This window comes from Silene latifolia, chromosome 5 (genome assembly GCF_048544455.1).
Source record: "Silene latifolia isolate original U9 population chromosome 5, ASM4854445v1, whole genome shotgun sequence".
Lineage (NCBI taxonomy): Eukaryota > Viridiplantae > Streptophyta > Magnoliopsida > Caryophyllales > Caryophyllaceae > Silene > Silene latifolia.
In genome coordinates, this window is record NC_133530.1 from 6,812,267 (window position 1) to 6,828,582 (window position 16,316).

Sequence of the window (16,316 nt, forward strand, 5' to 3'; positions counted from 1 at the left end):
ATGATCACAATGGTTAGCAAAACAAATGATAATATCTACAGGAAGTCTATGTGGGTAGATAAGACAAAACAGTTTGCTACTCCCTAGGCATTTTGCTTTTGTTTTATCTACCCCACATGGGTAGTACTTAATCCGTCGTAAGCTTGCAACGGATATACCCCTCAAATTGGAGTCGTTAGTGTATGCTAATGCTATGATCTCGTTTTTTGGATTAAGTTTCTCTAAATTTAACTAAATTGAAGAGATAAACGAAACTGGATTTAAGTAAGAAAAAAAGGCAGCTAAATCATGGTTTACCGTGTCTTATACTCCCTCATATTCTATATGATCTTCCACATTAGTTTGGGACCAGTATTTAGTTGAGTGGTAATATGTGAGGAAAATGGAGGTAGGAGAGAGTATGTGGGGTTACATGTTATATTAACCACAAATGATAAACAAATAAGAAAAGTGAAAGATCTTTGTGAATTCTCCGATTTAGAAATGTGGAAGATGTTAGTATTTAAGAGGGAGTAACTCTTTGATAAATGGTGAGTCAAAAGATTATAAATGAAATATTAGGAATGTTTTCCATTTTTTTTGTTCAGTTAACCTCATTTTCGAATATTTCCTCGTAGAAAATGATACATGAGAATATGGGATATTTTATTTTATTTTGGTAGAAAGAATATGGGATATTAGGATGAGAATAAATGAGATTAAAAAAAATCAGAAAATGGATGAAGCATGTTTACTTAATACTTAATATCTGTTTGTTAACATAGTTCTTAAGATGATTGATCTACGAGTAACAAGCAAAGATCGAGTATATCATTAATCTTTCGATTGCTTTACCATGAGCTAAAGGAGTCACTGATAGTTCAACAAGGTATGCTAAACGAGATGGAGAAGAGAGAATAATTTAAAATAATTGTGAGAAAATAAAAAGAAATTGAGAGGGTCCAAACTCGCATGTCAGACTTAAAACAAAATGATAATGATAATAATAAAATTACAGCTACAAGAAAAAATCTCTCCAACATTTTTTAAAGCATTCTTCAAAAATTTAAAGAGGGGGAAGAGCAGAATCACTATATGGAACAACTACAACGCCACACAAAACGGCAACGGCAGCTAGCACGAGACATTTAAGAGTCGGCAATTGTGACCTCAACCTCGACACCTGGTTCAATGGTGATTGAAGTGATCTGCTTCACAACATCTGGAGAGCTGAACAGGTCGATCACTCTCTTGTGAACACGCAACTCAAACCTGTCAAATGTGTTGGTTCCTGTGCACGATATTGAACAAACAAACACAATATTAGGGACATAACAGCGGCCAACAAGCAATTCCAGCGTCAAAATATTCAAGTTAGCTATAGATACAACAACAACAACATTACCCCAGTGCCTCAATGGCTCCCGCAAATTGCGGGGAAAGGGGGGGTCGGATGTACGCAGCCTTACCCTTGTGTTAGCAACACAAAGAGGCTGTTTCCGAATGACCCAAGATGGAAACTGCATCGAAGGACCGCTACTTCACAAAAGAAAGAAGCGAAGCCACTTTAGTGAGCCATTTTGATTTATTCCATTATAATCTATAACCAAAGAGTAATGAGTCTTTGGCTCCATTATAATCCAAAACCAAAGAGTAATGAGTCAAGTTAGCTATAGATGCACATCCTAAATTTATTAGGGGGCGTTTGGTTCAATAGCATGGAATGGAATGGATTGGAATATGAACCCATAATGGTATGGGTTCTAAATCCATTCCTTTATAAACTTGTTTGGTTCATCTAAAATTGTAGAAGGGAGGAATGGAGTTAAATACCAAGGGGGGAAGTTGGGTATGGGATTCTAGGGGGTTGGAATGGAGTTAGAATCCATTGGGTATCTAACTCCATTCCAAAATACTCCAACCAAACATTGGAATGGAGCAAATCCATTCCAATCCATTCCAAGAGAGCCAACCAAACACCCCCTTAGGTCATCAGAGCCCACAACAGTACCATGATCATGAACCCCAAGAGGGGAAAATGAGGGTTACGAAAGAAAGATGAATCTATTTCCCTTTATTAGCACTCCCTCCATCCTAGTTATATTGTCTACTTACTATTTCGGGCGGATTTTAAAAAAAGCTAATCAAATGGTAAAGGATAGTGATTTGTAGTGTAAATACTTGCTAAAATTAGAAAAGGAACAATTATTTTGGGATAACTTTTAAGGGGAGAATGGAGCCGGGGACAATAAAATTGGGGCGGGGGGAAGAAATACTGTACATTGGTTTGGATAGAAATGGACGGAATCATCTTATGTGTGACAAAAGAATTAAGTTTAATTTGGCTTGTTGGATAAAAAACGAATCCCTCCATTTACCTCTTAGGCTCTTAATATCCAAACGGAGACTGTGTCCTATTCCCTCCCTCCACTTTACGTACCTCTAAATCGGACCATCCCAAGGGGTTAAGCGATTATCAAAAGGGTCTCTTCATAGGTGAAGAGTGAAAACTATAAGACTGGGATATATTTATGAAAACCCCAATCACAGCAATGTCACAAACCATGTATTGATTATCACTTATCAGATAAGGACTAAAAAAATTGGTGAAAGGGTCGGCACAATTATCTGCATGACTATTTAAAAAACATCCAAAGGAAAATGCCACACACAATGCATAAAACACGGAAAGAAAATCAGTCAATTGGCCATGTACCTTCACCACAGGGAGACTTCCTTGTTGTGATCTTCAAAACCTTGGTTGGAATCCTGACAGGTCCCTTAACCCTGAGCTGCTTGTCCTTGGCACCACGTATAAGATCAGCACAGACTATTAATCACAACAAGGTATAACAATGTAGTTAGTATAATCAGTTCACACATATAGAGAGTACAAACACACAGTATAGTATTGATGGAATAGCAGAGAGGTGGAGGCAATGCAAAAAAGGTCGAGAGCATGAGTTCAACCAACAACTACGCATGAGTACTACCCTGCATTCCGCTATCCTGATCCACAAGATAACATCATACCCCACAAGATTCTAAACAAGTAACAACAACAATGGCAGAAGTACGAACTACCAAGTACGATATGCGTCACAAACCATGTATCAAGCGTTCACTTATAGGGCCATACTCGTAAAGAAATGTTTGTTTGACTTAAAAAGATTGGAAATATTTCAAACACGTAATTAATTGTTTTTGTAAAAGTTGTCTTTATACTTGTATCCCTGTTTTGTAAGGGAATTTACATACCAACTAATGAAAAGTACGGCACATGGATTACCGTGTCAGACACCCATAGATTCAAATCAATAAATTACATTGGTGAAACATTTGCATATGAATAGTTTTCTCAGAGAACTACGAGCAAGGTACAAACAATTTCAATTCATACAACTTACCATGATAGCATACTATGTAATAGCTCATGGAGTGAAAAAGCAGTTTCTTTCTCTATAAAAGACAAGGCCGGATAAAAATTGAATGGAGTGGCCAGCAGCCAACATTTCTTATAAATATCCAACTTCCTTAAAAGACTACTACGTACAATTCAAACATACTCAACATCTAAACATCAACATACTAGCTTGATCACACACTAGGCTCAAATCCGGAATTCAGGTAATCATATCCCTTCACAAACAGAATAAGCGCTTACTTCCTAAAACCAGCACCTCCCAAATAACCAAGTGATCATATAAATCTCAATTGCATCAGCTTCTTATGAAATAAGTAAGATAAATCCTTGCATAACAATGATAAAAAGTTATCACTATACAAAACGAGACAGCGGCTAACACGAGAATCTAATGGTAATAAAGTCTCTTGAGCCCACTTAGGCAGGTCTACTCCTACTGGTGTTGGATAATCCTCCCCAAATGGTGGTGAGGGTATTGGCCAACCCGTCTCGGTCAGAAAACCCCAATGACCCACTTTAAAGTGAATAGACATTGACTGGAAAATCCGACAACCACCGCAAAACCATATAGTTTGAATCCTATATTCCTATCTCTTCAGTATAAACTATCAAGTGGATAACCAATCTCTTTAGTCCCAATTTCGCAACCATTTTTTTTTCTCAGCATGACACCCACCAATTCTTCTCATGCTGCAAACTACCTCTTTTCTAAGATAGACTCACTGAATCAGATAGCATTTGAAACTCGATAACTTTTTCATCTCACTTATACTGTCTCTATTATTATCCATCCATCCCAAAATAATTGATCCATTTCTATATCTAATAAAACAAAATTCTTAGATACACAATTCCACGAATAATCTCCTCAAAACAAGCGGTTAATACGATATTTCATCCCTAAATCTAAAAAAACAATTCAAGGACAATACAAACTGATGAAGAGATTATAATTTCCAATGTATCTGCTCATTTAATCATCACAAACTAAGATCAACCCAATCTATATCATTTTAAAAACAGCAATCCTAACTCAATAACTACAAGATCATCAACAAAAAAACAACTTGATCTACAAAAATGATGTAAAAAATGAGACAAGACAATTATGTGGGAAAAAGAAAAGTAACCCTTCCCAGATTCTCAACATTCTTAGAAGACAATTACCCATATATTCTAATAAAAGGTTTGTTTGAGCCATGCCAATTAAATTATTTCCTAAAAAATGTGCCTTTATAACCGTTCCCTTGTTTTGAAAGGGAGTCCACATGTCTTAAAGACTGAGTCACGACAACTCAACAAGTGAAACACTTAGACTACCCAAGTTGAAACCTAGTCACCCATAGATTGCAATTAAGAAATCACATTGGAAAAACATATGCATATGAATAGTTTTCTCAGGGCATTATGACCAGGAAAGAGACAATTTCAATTCAAACAACCTTGCATAATGCCATAATAGGCGATAGTAATGGAAAGAAAAGGCAGTGACTTACTCTAGAAAAAGACAAGACTAGATAACAACTGAATGCAAAAGCAAGCGCTAACTAAGAGAACCAGCAGCTAACAACACCTTAAAAATATCCAACTTCCTTCATTGAGGACAATTCAAACATACCCAACATCTAAGTATCAACTTCTTAGCTTGATCACACACATGACTCAACTCTAGAAATAAGGTAATAAAATCCTTTCACAAACAGAATAAGAGTTTATTCCTACATCCCGTGCAATCGATATAGCTGACTACTGAGTGATTTTATAATCTTAAATGCACTCAGCCTCTTATAAAATAAATAACATCAAATAGTTGACTTAAAACTACCCCAAAATCATTTAGCTTGATCCTATCTCTTCAGTATCTACTATAAGTGGATAACCCAATCTCTTTACTACAGAGAAGCTTTCCCAATTTTGTAGCCTTCATCAAGGGTTCAAAACCTCTAAAGACTATCTGATTCACCATGAAGCAACTAGAACACCAAGTCTCCAATCTGCATGGGTATAAGTATCCACGCCTTCAAACTACCTCGTTCCTCTGATAGACAGCAGTTAAACTCAGATAACGACAGTCCATCGCACTTATATTGGTGAAATTCTTTTCAGTCCATCCCAAAATAATTGATTCATCTCTATATCTAATAAAACAATGGCATTGACAATGTGGTATCTATCAGTAAGCCCTTGAACTTTTCCCCAGATAGACTCTACCAATCAGACAGCATTAGAAACTCAAATAACTACTCCACCTCATGTATACTGTCCCCATCTTTTTCAGTCCATCCCAAAATAATGATCCATTTCTATATTTACCGAAACAAAATTATAAATTTGATATACAATTCTTAGTTAAGTAAGATAATGGCATTGGTAATGTGGTATCAACGAGTAATCTGCTCAAGTCAAGCGGTTAAAACGACAATACAAATCGGATGAAGACATTACTCCCTATCATTCCAATCATTTGTTTACGTTTTATGAGACGGGAATTTTAATCAAAGCTAAACAAATGATTGAGACGGAGCGATTACAATTACCCACGTATCTACTCACTTAATCATCACAAACTAAGATCAACCCATATATTCGAATGATCTAAAAACAACAATCCTAACCCAAAAACTACAAAATTATCAACAAAAACAACTCAATCTACAAAATATGAGCTAAAAATGACACAATTCATCGAAAAAAAAAGTACCCTTTTCAAGATTCTTAACATTCTTAGAAGAAAGAGTGATCCTAATCTTATGAAGTTGCTCCAATGATTCTTCCATCCCTGCTTTCGCTGGCTTCGCGTACGCCATTTTCTTTTACTTTGCTTAACTAATTCAATAAAATCGAAACAATTAAGAACAATTATAATTGGGAAAACAAATTAATTAAGAAATTAGAGAAAAATGGGCTGGAAATCTGGAATAGTTACCAGTATGAGAAAAATTAAGCTCCGGCAGCCACAAATCTGTGTTCAAATTGAAATGTTGGAGAAAAAGGAGGAATTTTGGTGCATAGTTTTTTTATATGGGGACTTTATTTAGGGTTAGGGTTTTAGAAATTGGGCTTTTTTTGTTTGTGGTTATGGGATGGGTTAGTGATTTGGAATGTGGGACTATGTAGGGGGTTTATTGGTTATTTAGCCCGTAAAATAAACGGGTATCAAATTATCACAAATTCTCATTTAAGACGGGTATTATTCGTCTAAGTTTAAGACGGGTCAAATATATACCGAATCACTCCACTTGTTGCCTCCATCACATCAACTATGGTCAGAAGAGAGGGTTTCTTGGTTTGTTAGAAGGTCAAATGAGGAGTTGGTCGGTGTTATGTGATAATGCCAAAAGTTTTGTCTTTATTACCATTATGTGGTAGTATTTGACCCCTCTTAACTTTAAGACGGATAGTGCTCGTCTTAAGCAAGACTTACTCCGAAATTATAGGTGCAGTCCGTATTTTGTTCTAAACCTGTTTTATTTATGGGCTATGTTTATTGGTTGGGGACGATAAGATTTGAGCTAGGATAAGTATGAAAACAACAACAACAACATCAGAGCCTTAATCCCAAAATGATTTGGGGTCGGCTGACATGAATCATCTTTTCGAACCGTCCATGGGTGAACGCACGCCTTAAAATGCGAATAAAAAAAGGAAAGATGAAAAACAAAAAGGAAGAACGAAAATGTAATGGAAAGTCAAGGTGAACTTAGGGGTTTTTAAAATCGAATTCCGTCTTTCTTTTATAAAAACTTAAAATTTAAATCGAGAGAAAAGATTAAAACGATTTTTAAAAACCGAAATAGAGTTAAAGATCCGGAATGAACCAGGTAAAATTTATAAGAAAGTGGTTGGTAAAAAAGTGTAATAAAGGGGAGAAAAATAAATTAATTAATTACGTCCAGTATGAAAAATTCGGTGAAATACTAGCGCATGTTATAGCAATCTGTCGTTTACGTCACTTGGAAAGAACTATTCCCACCTAGTCGATGTTTTGTTTCCTGTTTCCTTTGTCATTCTAGTCGGGTTTTGTTTCCTTTTCCTTATTTGGAAACCTGTGCGTGTGAAAGAAATGTAGATTCATATACACTTTAAACATACTCATATATGTCTAAATTAATTTGTCATAAAATTAAAACGGATTTTATGCATGCAAACAATAATATAAATAGAAGAGAAATCACATCCTTACAATGGGTATTTCGGTTTTATGGGCACAAGAGAGATCACCTTTCTCTCTTGTTCTTGAGCTTATCCTTATGGAAGAACAAAGATCTAAGTATAAGATCTCTCCCCAAGCTTTATACCCAAGGCTTTCACTTAATTTGATTAATATTACAAGAACTAGTATAATATTAATGTGGTAGAAAAATTGAACCAAAAACATTTATAAACACATAAATGTTTCGGTTTTATGGAGGAAGAAGAAGAGAGGTATTTGTCTCTCTAGAATTCTATATTTTGGATAAGTAGTTAGAATGAATAATACACACATTACATTATGGTGTATATCAAAAATAAGAAGAAAAACCAAGTGGTTTTTCTTCTCTAAAAAACCGGCCAAGAGGAGGTGGAAAGGAGCCAATGCATGGGCTCATTTGTCTTCACAAGGTGAGTAGGCATGCATGGCTACTTTAGCTTTTCATCATTATGTTTTCTATTTAAAATATCAACACAATTTAACCCTAAAACTCCTCTAATATTTCGGCACTTATACTTAATATGGAGTCCATATTATTTTTGTCAATTGTCAATATGTCACATGTCACATGTCACATAAATTTGTTATGTATTTTTAACACATTAAAAATCAACGTATTAATAAAAATACGTCACATACAAAAATCGACTTAGTAATTTCATAATTACTTGTGCCAAAATATTTTACCAATTTATAAATCACAACAGATTGTATTTATAATAATTCATTCAATTCCGATTGTTTCTTTAAACAATAATTTCATCCGAGTAATGATACAATTCAATTACTCGGATCAGTATCTCATTTAATCACATTTCAATTTGATACGTAAATTTTACTTCCAAAATCGTCAGTCAATTTTCAAGTAATTTAATTAACTCGCAACGTTATACGATTAATTAAATAATCAATTAAGAGTATTGCCCTTTAGGTATGACCTAGGGGGTCAACTGATCACCACCGTCACACGACAGTAATGTCAAACTCTAGTCAGCCAATCATTACCGATATATGTTGACCAGTTGACAGTAACAATATTACTTCCCAATTGTATTCTTTAAAATGAGATTTAATAATGATATTTAAATCATGTGATCGCACTATTGTTGAGGACACATTTCCCAACAGCGTGGTCTTTATTCAATTGTGTGTGGAGTAGAGTGTTGAAGCAAAAATGGCAACAACACCAAGCACCTAGTTACCCGATTTTTGTCCTTCACCAAAATCGAGGCCCAACTCCAATTCCGTCTAAGTACACGTGCCATTTTTCGGCCTAAGACTCTTCTATGATGAGTTTAGAGCCTTTTTGTCTAGGATCTTATGTCTTGAAGAGGGTTAAATCAGGTGCGACAAGGTCAATCAGCCGGATGGTCCCCCAATGGACACGGTTTGAGAGAAAGGTGCAACCGTCGCTTTCAAGCTTTCTCCTTTTGTCTAGGCAAGCTCCAAAGGATCTTTTTTCTGCAAGTTTGGGTCTTATACTCCTTATGGACGAGCCCCACCAGCTGCCCAAGAAATCCTTATAAGATAAATAAGCAAAGCATGCCAAAAGGAAGCTTGTACAATTAGCAACAATCCTCTTTATGTCATTTGTCTTGTAGCTTTTGTAATTTCAGCTTTGTAAGGTCATATGAGCCGTTTTTCTTGGAGTATTAGGAGACTCTTTTGAGCCCTTAGATGCCACTTTAGATGTAGGGCTAGGATTGCAACAAAGACTCTATTTAAGGAAGCTCTCACCTAATGTATTTTTCAGATTTTGATGAATGAAAATTAAGAGTGACCACCATATTACACTTGCTCTAATGATATCCACAATTGAAATATTTTATTTTTAAAATTCCCATTGACAAACTCAACAATAAGAACCACCATATTACACTTGCTCTACGACTATTTTTCGTGTGAAACATTACAGATCATTGGATGTCTTTTTACAAAATTAAGATTTATAAGGATTTTCTTACATTTGTAGTTTCGATAGGGTAAATTCTGATCTTAAAACACAATCAGTTCATTGAAAACTTTAAGCACCCTAAATTATATAGGGAGTACATCTTAGTGGATACATGTCATATACCAACAAATATATAAGGATGTAGCCAAGATATAAATGCAGTCGGGGTCGAATTTTAAACATTACTTTGTAAGTTTAGAAATGTTTTTTTATTGTTGTTTAGATACAAGTACATATTTTTAAAAAAAAAACAAAATACATATTTATTTGCGAACAAAAAATCTACACATACAATGAAAAAGTAAACATTAAAGTTCGCCAATGAGGATAATATTTGTTGTCATTTTGAAATATTGGACTTTCAAAAAATAAAATTTAAATTTACAGTTTAGCATAAGTGTCTTTTTTAAAGTAAAGTTACCCATCCGTTTTACTTTTATTTAGAGCAGTGCCTTGTGACACTATCCAATATCCACGGGACAATAATCGAGCCTAAATTTTGTAAGAAGTAAAAACGAATAGGCCGTCGAAGCCCAAAGTGTAAGAAGTTTTATCAAATGAAAAAACTTCAATATAAAAAACATGCTTGGTTGAATAAGCAAACCTAAATTTGATTTCTACAAGCCTAACAACTTAACCACTATACTACATGCAATTTGTCTTAAAAGCTACTCAAAATAAATCATAAACCTACATTTATTTAACCTTCATAATAATTAAGTAGTATAAGCAAAAGCTTACATGAAGGCTGAGTTGACACAATAATATTTTGAAACTTTATTATTACAATACGTTACATGGACAATCATAGGTCCATTGCTTTATGGAAGAAGACCAATATTAGAGACAAGAGTAGCATAGTTTGGGTCCGTATCCTTGACGTTGGCGTGAACAATGATCTTAGCACGTAGGGAAGCACTATTTGAATAAGTTAACCCCTTGTCCAAGTATTCTTGAATTTTTTCAAAGTCCAGATTATCATCGATGATTTGTTTTGTCTCACATGCAACAAATGCCTACAGCAAAACAAAGTACCAAAATTAGAATGGGTTAATGGGAGACAAAATGATTAATCAACGTAAAATCATCTGAACGACTTTTCTAACGTGTTAAGACTAATTAAAGAAATACTCGGAAGATTTTTTTTCTCTAAAATATGGTATAAATGAGTTGACACTACATTTTTTTCAATTATTTATTTATTTTTTTTAAGTTTCTTTACCCAGACTTTTAACGTGTGTTCTTACTTTTTAGGGCACACATTTTAAAAAAAAAATTCAAACTTACCCTGTTGGGAAATGTGTTATCAGCAGGTGCATGCCATGCTACAACCCAAGCGCAATCCACGTTTGCAGCATTTTTTCCAGTGTACACTACAGCCGCTTTGGAACCAAAAGAGTTTCCATTCCAATGGGTAAATATGGCATGATCATTGGGAGATATTGTCGTCGGAAAGTGCCCAACATCGGGAGAGCCTGACCAATTATGGGATCGATGTAGAGTCATCAGGGAATGGGTCTGGTTATTAATCGTGGCTTGGGTGCCATTCTGAGACTTTTTCACCGTTTTGTCGCAAACCGAGACATTCTGCTCTTGCATCGTAGCCATACCTAGCTTTAATGGTAAAATCACACATGCACATAAAATATTTGTTAGTAGAAATCATTTGTTTTCAAAATACCATTAGTAGTAAACAATCAAATAACTATTTATATATAATTAAAGATCATGAACTTGGTCTAATTCTATGCACCTAAAATCATTTTACCTTATTATTTGTGGAAGATTAAAAAGATATGCTTAGCTTGCACTAACCATACGACAATCCAAGTCACTTATATAGTGTCTTGGCTCTTATCTAAGTGTAATTAAGAATATTATAAAGTAGACTCGGATTCCAATTTACATCTATAGCGTAAGAATTTTTTAATGGAAGAATGTGATTCTTCTCTTTTTCAAATAGAATTTCTCGTGGGAAACTTATCGATTACCATTGGTCACCATGTTGAAGATAATAAAATTCTCCATTCATCTTATACTTTCCCATTTTTTTTTTTCAAAAGAATTATCATTTCATTTCAAAAATTTGAAAGGAAATTACAAAGTTTTGCAAGACTAACCATTAGAGTACAAGAAATCAAGACTAATTAACCACTAATAAGCTTTTAAGAACATAGCCACTTGCTTAGTAGAGAAAAGTTCCAGACAGAAGTATCTTTAATGTGGAAACCTCCTGCAGATGATGGAGAGGAGATCTCTTTCCAGCTCTTGAAAACCTGTTTCTTTTCACAAACAAGAATGCCCCTGATTTTTTTTTTTTTTTTTTTTTTTACAGATTTTATTAATTTTCTTAGTAACTTACCGAGGGAGTAAGATGCTATTGCACCAAAATTTTCAATCCCAAAAAGTATAGAATTGAGGAGCTGAATTTTCTCTCTATATGACAAAAGATGGTTAGTGCAGTGGTCAACAGTCTTCTGAATTTTAAGAATAAGAGAGTCAAACATTGCAGAAGTGAGCCTTTGGATAATGATGAAGTGGACTTGCAAGCCCTTCATTATGGTAAGGTTTTTCCTCTTATTAGCTCTGTTTTGTGTGGGTTATATTCTCTTATTTATACTGCTTGAAGAACGGATCTTTCAGAATTCAGCTGGTTTGGGATGGGCTGTCAAAAACAATGACAATATTGGGGCTGTCATTTTCACTGGTATGAAGTCAAATATCTATGCAGAGTCTGCTACTCAAGCTGAAGCCTTATGTATTCTGGAACCTCTTAAATAGGCTAGGAGTAAAAAGCTTCATATATGTATCTACTAGGATTGTTTGCCGGTCATTGCTCAAATTTTGGATATTAATCCGGTTACCATTAACACCAAAGTTATTTAAGGGATATTGTAAGCATAGGTTGTTATTTTCATTGTCTTTCCTTTAGTTATGTTCCTAGAATTTGTAATAAAATGACTGATAGACTAGCTAAAAGAGCCATTGTCCACTGTAAAAAAAAAAAAAAAACTACATAGGAAAGCAACAAATTACACTTTTATAAACCAAAATTACAATTCAGAAATATATTTTCCCCCCTTGAATAAGTTCTTCATTTGAAGACAAACCATGCATGGGGTCGAATATTGTGGAGTGCACCTAGCTTTTAGGGCCATAATTGCACAAACCTAACTTATGAGTACTTAGATCAACTGTTTAGAGGTTGTTCTACTTTAATCAAAGGTTTTGGGTTTTGATATTTGAGAATGTAGCATTATTAAAACTCATGAGGGAGAGCTTTAACGGCTCAAATCCGGACCATATCGGATGGTCTACTTACAAATAATAACAACACATACCCAGATCACTAGTAATCAAATAAACTGGAATTAATCAAGAAATTCATTGTCTACCCATCAATTGATGAAGGATGAAATCATTAAGCTACAACAACCAAAGATTAATTTATTAAAGCATCAAACAACAAATAATGTTACGTGAAACCCTAACGTCATCATGATACTGACTACAGATGGATCTAAAATCATTAAAAAAAAGGTTATTTAATAGGAATACTCCAAACTATGAGTGGTCTTCTCAAAATACTCCAAACATCGTTTTATTTCAAAATATAACCAACTATTAAGCCTTATTCTCATAATAGTCCCAGGTGACCTACTACCTGTTAATCAGGTCATCTTGTAAAAAACACTCATTAATATCACCTTCCTCACCATGAACAACCAAACATCATTATCACCTTCAAACTCCAAAAATTAGCCGACAACAATCAACAATGCCATATATTGCACAATTATAGGCTCAGAACAAAAAATATTTTGTAGACCATTAAAATGTTCTTATCATTGTCAATACAAAATTTTAAAGTTATTATTTAAAAACTTTGTTTGATACAATACTTATCACAACTAACAATACACATGACAACAAATTTTGACACCATTATTTGAACACCATTAACCATCATTACAAGCAGCACACAGCTACAAATCACCAACACCATTACCAATGGCCTTCTTCACCTTGAACCACCTGTTGCGGTGGCGAAGTGGTCAGATCTTACTTGAGATGATTGATTAGCTATTAACTTAGTTAGAGTTAATTAATGATGATGAAAAAGGAGGAAAACTTTAGGAGAGAGGAGAGAAAAAGGGGAAGTTGCAGGTGCGGAGGAGGAAGATGAATAAAATTACAGAATGTACCAAGAGTAGGACGAAGCAAAAGAGTTGACCTGCTACTTCAGGTTAAAAAAACTGCAATTCTATTAGGAGATAAAGGGCGTAATAGTTGAGTATAATACGAGTTAAATTGTACTTTGGAGTAATTTTAGAAGACTAGCAATAGTATGGAATATTCTCATTAACCTCGAATTTATAGGTTTTTGTTTTTATGTCATATTTCTCTTATATTAAGAGTTTAAAAAATAAACTGCTATTCATTTGTGAATTTTAGCATACGCCTTCTTATATGTATATAATCAAGTTTAAAATAAAGTAGACTTTAAGTCCAATTTTCTTGTAAAACATCACTAATCATTGGATGTCTTCTTACAAAATTAAGCTTCGTTAGGGATTTTCCCTTTTTTTGGCAGCAGTAAAAAAAGTGTTTACACAGTACAAATCTGACTAGAGTCGGATTCTAATATTTCATTATTTGAATAAGACATTAAATTAAGGATGGGGGTGGGGAAAACAAAGTAGGCTTCTTGAGCGGACGATCGGAGTTTGTCAAATGTTGAATATTTCTTTTCTCTTCTTTATTAATTGAGCTTCGGAGGAATACCTGCCACAAGACACACTTACGCCACGAATACGTAGAAATTTATGGGAGAAAGATCTACTTGAAGAGCAAGTAGACAAGCTGCGTCTTGGAGATTCATCCCCTTGGCTATAATCCTTCTTGGGAGTGATTATTCTCCTTTTCTTATTCTTTTTCACACGATGATTCAAAGGGTACCTGCAAACAAAGGCGTACTAGAGCCGCACCGAAAATTATCAAGCGAAAAAGAGAACATCTTACACTTTTTAGGAGAAGTTGAGAATAAGGATGATTGACAGTCATTAGAAGTTTAGAACCATCCTGAGTTTTAGGGCAAATTAAAGTGGCACTGTCAGACACATGAGGAATAGGCAGGCTTGAATCATGACCGGCAACCCTAAAGGGTACTTGGAGGATTTGGATATCCGGAGGCGTGGTGTTGTCAAATAAGGAGGACGCACTCGAATTTACGCATGGAACAACAGGTTTAACGTTGATAATATCTAAGGGAGTCATGTCTTCTTTCATGGTTACCATCGTCTTAGATTTCCTTCTTTTAGGACACCTCCTCCTCTTCTTCTTCTTCTTCTTCTTCTTCTTCTTCTTCTTCTTCTTTCTTACATATTTCTTTTGTATTGCCTCTCTTCTTAGTGGTCTCAATATATTAAGGATCCAAAAAGTAGCGATTGACAAATCCTTTTTATGATAAAAGCTCAATTGTTTATCTTCAAGGAGTTTTTGATAAAATTGTCCAAGGATCCTTAAACGGAAGTATCTGCCACCCTTTTTAGAGAACGAAAGAATTGACTTAATAGAAACATGCTCATTATTCTTTAAACTACTGCCCAAATCCATGCCACTATTACTAAGAGCATCCATCACCTCCAAATTCATCCTTTCATTATACTTACTTCTCATATCCGATTCCACACTACGATTACTTTGGTCATCCGATACCTCTATGTTCACACTCTCGAAATCCTTAAAACTCATAAAATATTCTGAGGCACGAACCTCCTTCTTACCGATCTTATCCACGTCAACCACATGAGCAACCTCCAAAACTCTTTTACCATTATCTTTCATGAGAAGATGGGCTTTTACCACATCTAATTCCCTTATGACATCCTTAGCTTATTCCTGGGTTCTACCATCAATATCGCATCCACTTCCGAAAACCTTTTCAATTTCATAAAAGCAATTGTCCTGCGAAATAGAGCCTTAACATTCCGAGGAAATGTATCCAAAATCATGAAACACAAATCCACAGCAGCGTGATTTTCTTCAAGTTTAATGGCACATGCAGCAAGATTGGAATTAAGGAAAATAACAAGGTCACAAACAGATTGAACATCTTCGCCTCCAATAACTCCAATACTCAAACTTAGAAGTTTACAAGCTTCGTCGTAACAAGCTTATATTTGTAGTTTCGTTGGGAAAATCCTTAAAAGACAATTAGTTTATTGAAGGGTCTAATCAGGATTATACAAGTACATCTTATTACATACATGTAATATACCAATCACAAATTCTCATTATAGACGGACACTATCCGTCTATACGTATAGACGGATACCATTTTCCCTCACAAAATATCCATTTGCCATAAAGTGGGAAGCACATGGGGGTGCCCCACCTTGTCCCCCTACCCATTTTATTAGAGGTCTTTACCCGTCTGTTCGCCCCACCCGTCTATACCAAGACCTATTGTATACCAATAATTAATATATTTTTTGTGTGATTTTAATTTGTACTTTTAGATGAAATATATCTTTTATGTAAATCGTTCATTTCTATAATTTGGTTGTTTGTAGGGAGAAAAGCTAATCGAGTCACACATGAATTGGCACGTCATGGTTCAACGTGCATATGAAAGGTCATTTGCTCCGAGAATTTACCACTTTATGTAGTTGAAATCGTGAATTTCGAGTTGAATGAAATGATATAATCCCAATTTGAGAATTCCAAAAAAAAAAAAAAATAGAAAAAAATAATTAGTCCCAAAT

The 16,316-nt window shown here is 34.8% G+C and overlaps 2 protein-coding genes across 3 annotated transcripts; both read right to left on the reverse strand.

Moving 5' to 3' along the window:
- Nucleotides 1-931: 931 nt before the first annotated feature.
- On the reverse strand, nucleotides 932-6,488 carry LOC141656556 (small ribosomal subunit protein uS10z/uS10x-like). Its single transcript, XM_074463495.1, has 4 exons — nucleotides 6,330-6,488; nucleotides 6,105-6,229; nucleotides 2,696-2,809; nucleotides 932-1,270 (listed from the first exon to the last, which is right to left on the reverse strand). Exons 2-4 carry the CDS (start codon nucleotides 6,208-6,210, stop codon nucleotides 1,128-1,130), a joined length of 363 nt encoding a protein of 120 aa, XP_074319596.1. The 5' UTR covers nucleotides 6,211-6,229; nucleotides 6,330-6,488; the 3' UTR covers nucleotides 932-1,127.
- Nucleotides 6,489-10,221: 3,733 nt separating this feature from the next.
- Nucleotides 10,222-11,400, reverse strand: LOC141656557 (jasmonate-induced protein homolog). 2 transcript variants are annotated; one of them, XM_074463496.1, is made up of 3 exons: nucleotides 11,318-11,400; nucleotides 10,837-11,163; nucleotides 10,222-10,565 (listed from the first exon to the last, which is right to left on the reverse strand). In XM_074463496.1, exons 2-3 carry the CDS (start codon nucleotides 11,155-11,157, stop codon nucleotides 10,371-10,373), a joined length of 516 nt encoding a protein of 171 aa, XP_074319597.1. In that variant the 5' UTR covers nucleotides 11,158-11,163; nucleotides 11,318-11,400; the 3' UTR covers nucleotides 10,222-10,370. The 2 variants fall into 2 exon arrangements, with proteins under 2 accessions (XP_074319597.1, XP_074319598.1); XM_074463497.1 differs by having other exon boundaries at nucleotides 10,837-11,159; nucleotides 11,318-11,369.
- Nucleotides 11,401-16,316: the final 4,916 nt, after the last annotated feature.

Excerpts from the sequence above, each read along its gene's own strand:
- LOC141656556 (XM_074463495.1), bottom strand. The coding sequence starts at position 6,210 with ATGGCGTACGCGAAGCCAGCGAAAGCAGGGATGGAAGAATCATTGGAG. Across the intron at positions 2,810-6,104 it reads TGTTAAGAATCTTGAAAAGG|TCTGTGCTGATCTTATACGT; the intron begins GTACTTTTTTTT and ends TGTGATTAATAG. Across the intron at positions 1,271-2,695 it reads GAAGTCTCCCTGTGGTGAAG|GAACCAACACATTTGACAGG; the intron begins GTACATGGCCAA and ends TATCGTGCACAG.
- LOC141656557 (XM_074463496.1), bottom strand. The coding sequence starts at position 11,157 with ATGGCTACGATGCAAGAGCAGAATGTCTCGGTTTGCGACAAAACGGTG. Across the intron at positions 10,566-10,836 it reads ATAACACATTTCCCAACAGG|GCATTTGTTGCATGTGAGAC; the intron begins GTAAGTTTGAAT and ends GTTTTGCTGTAG.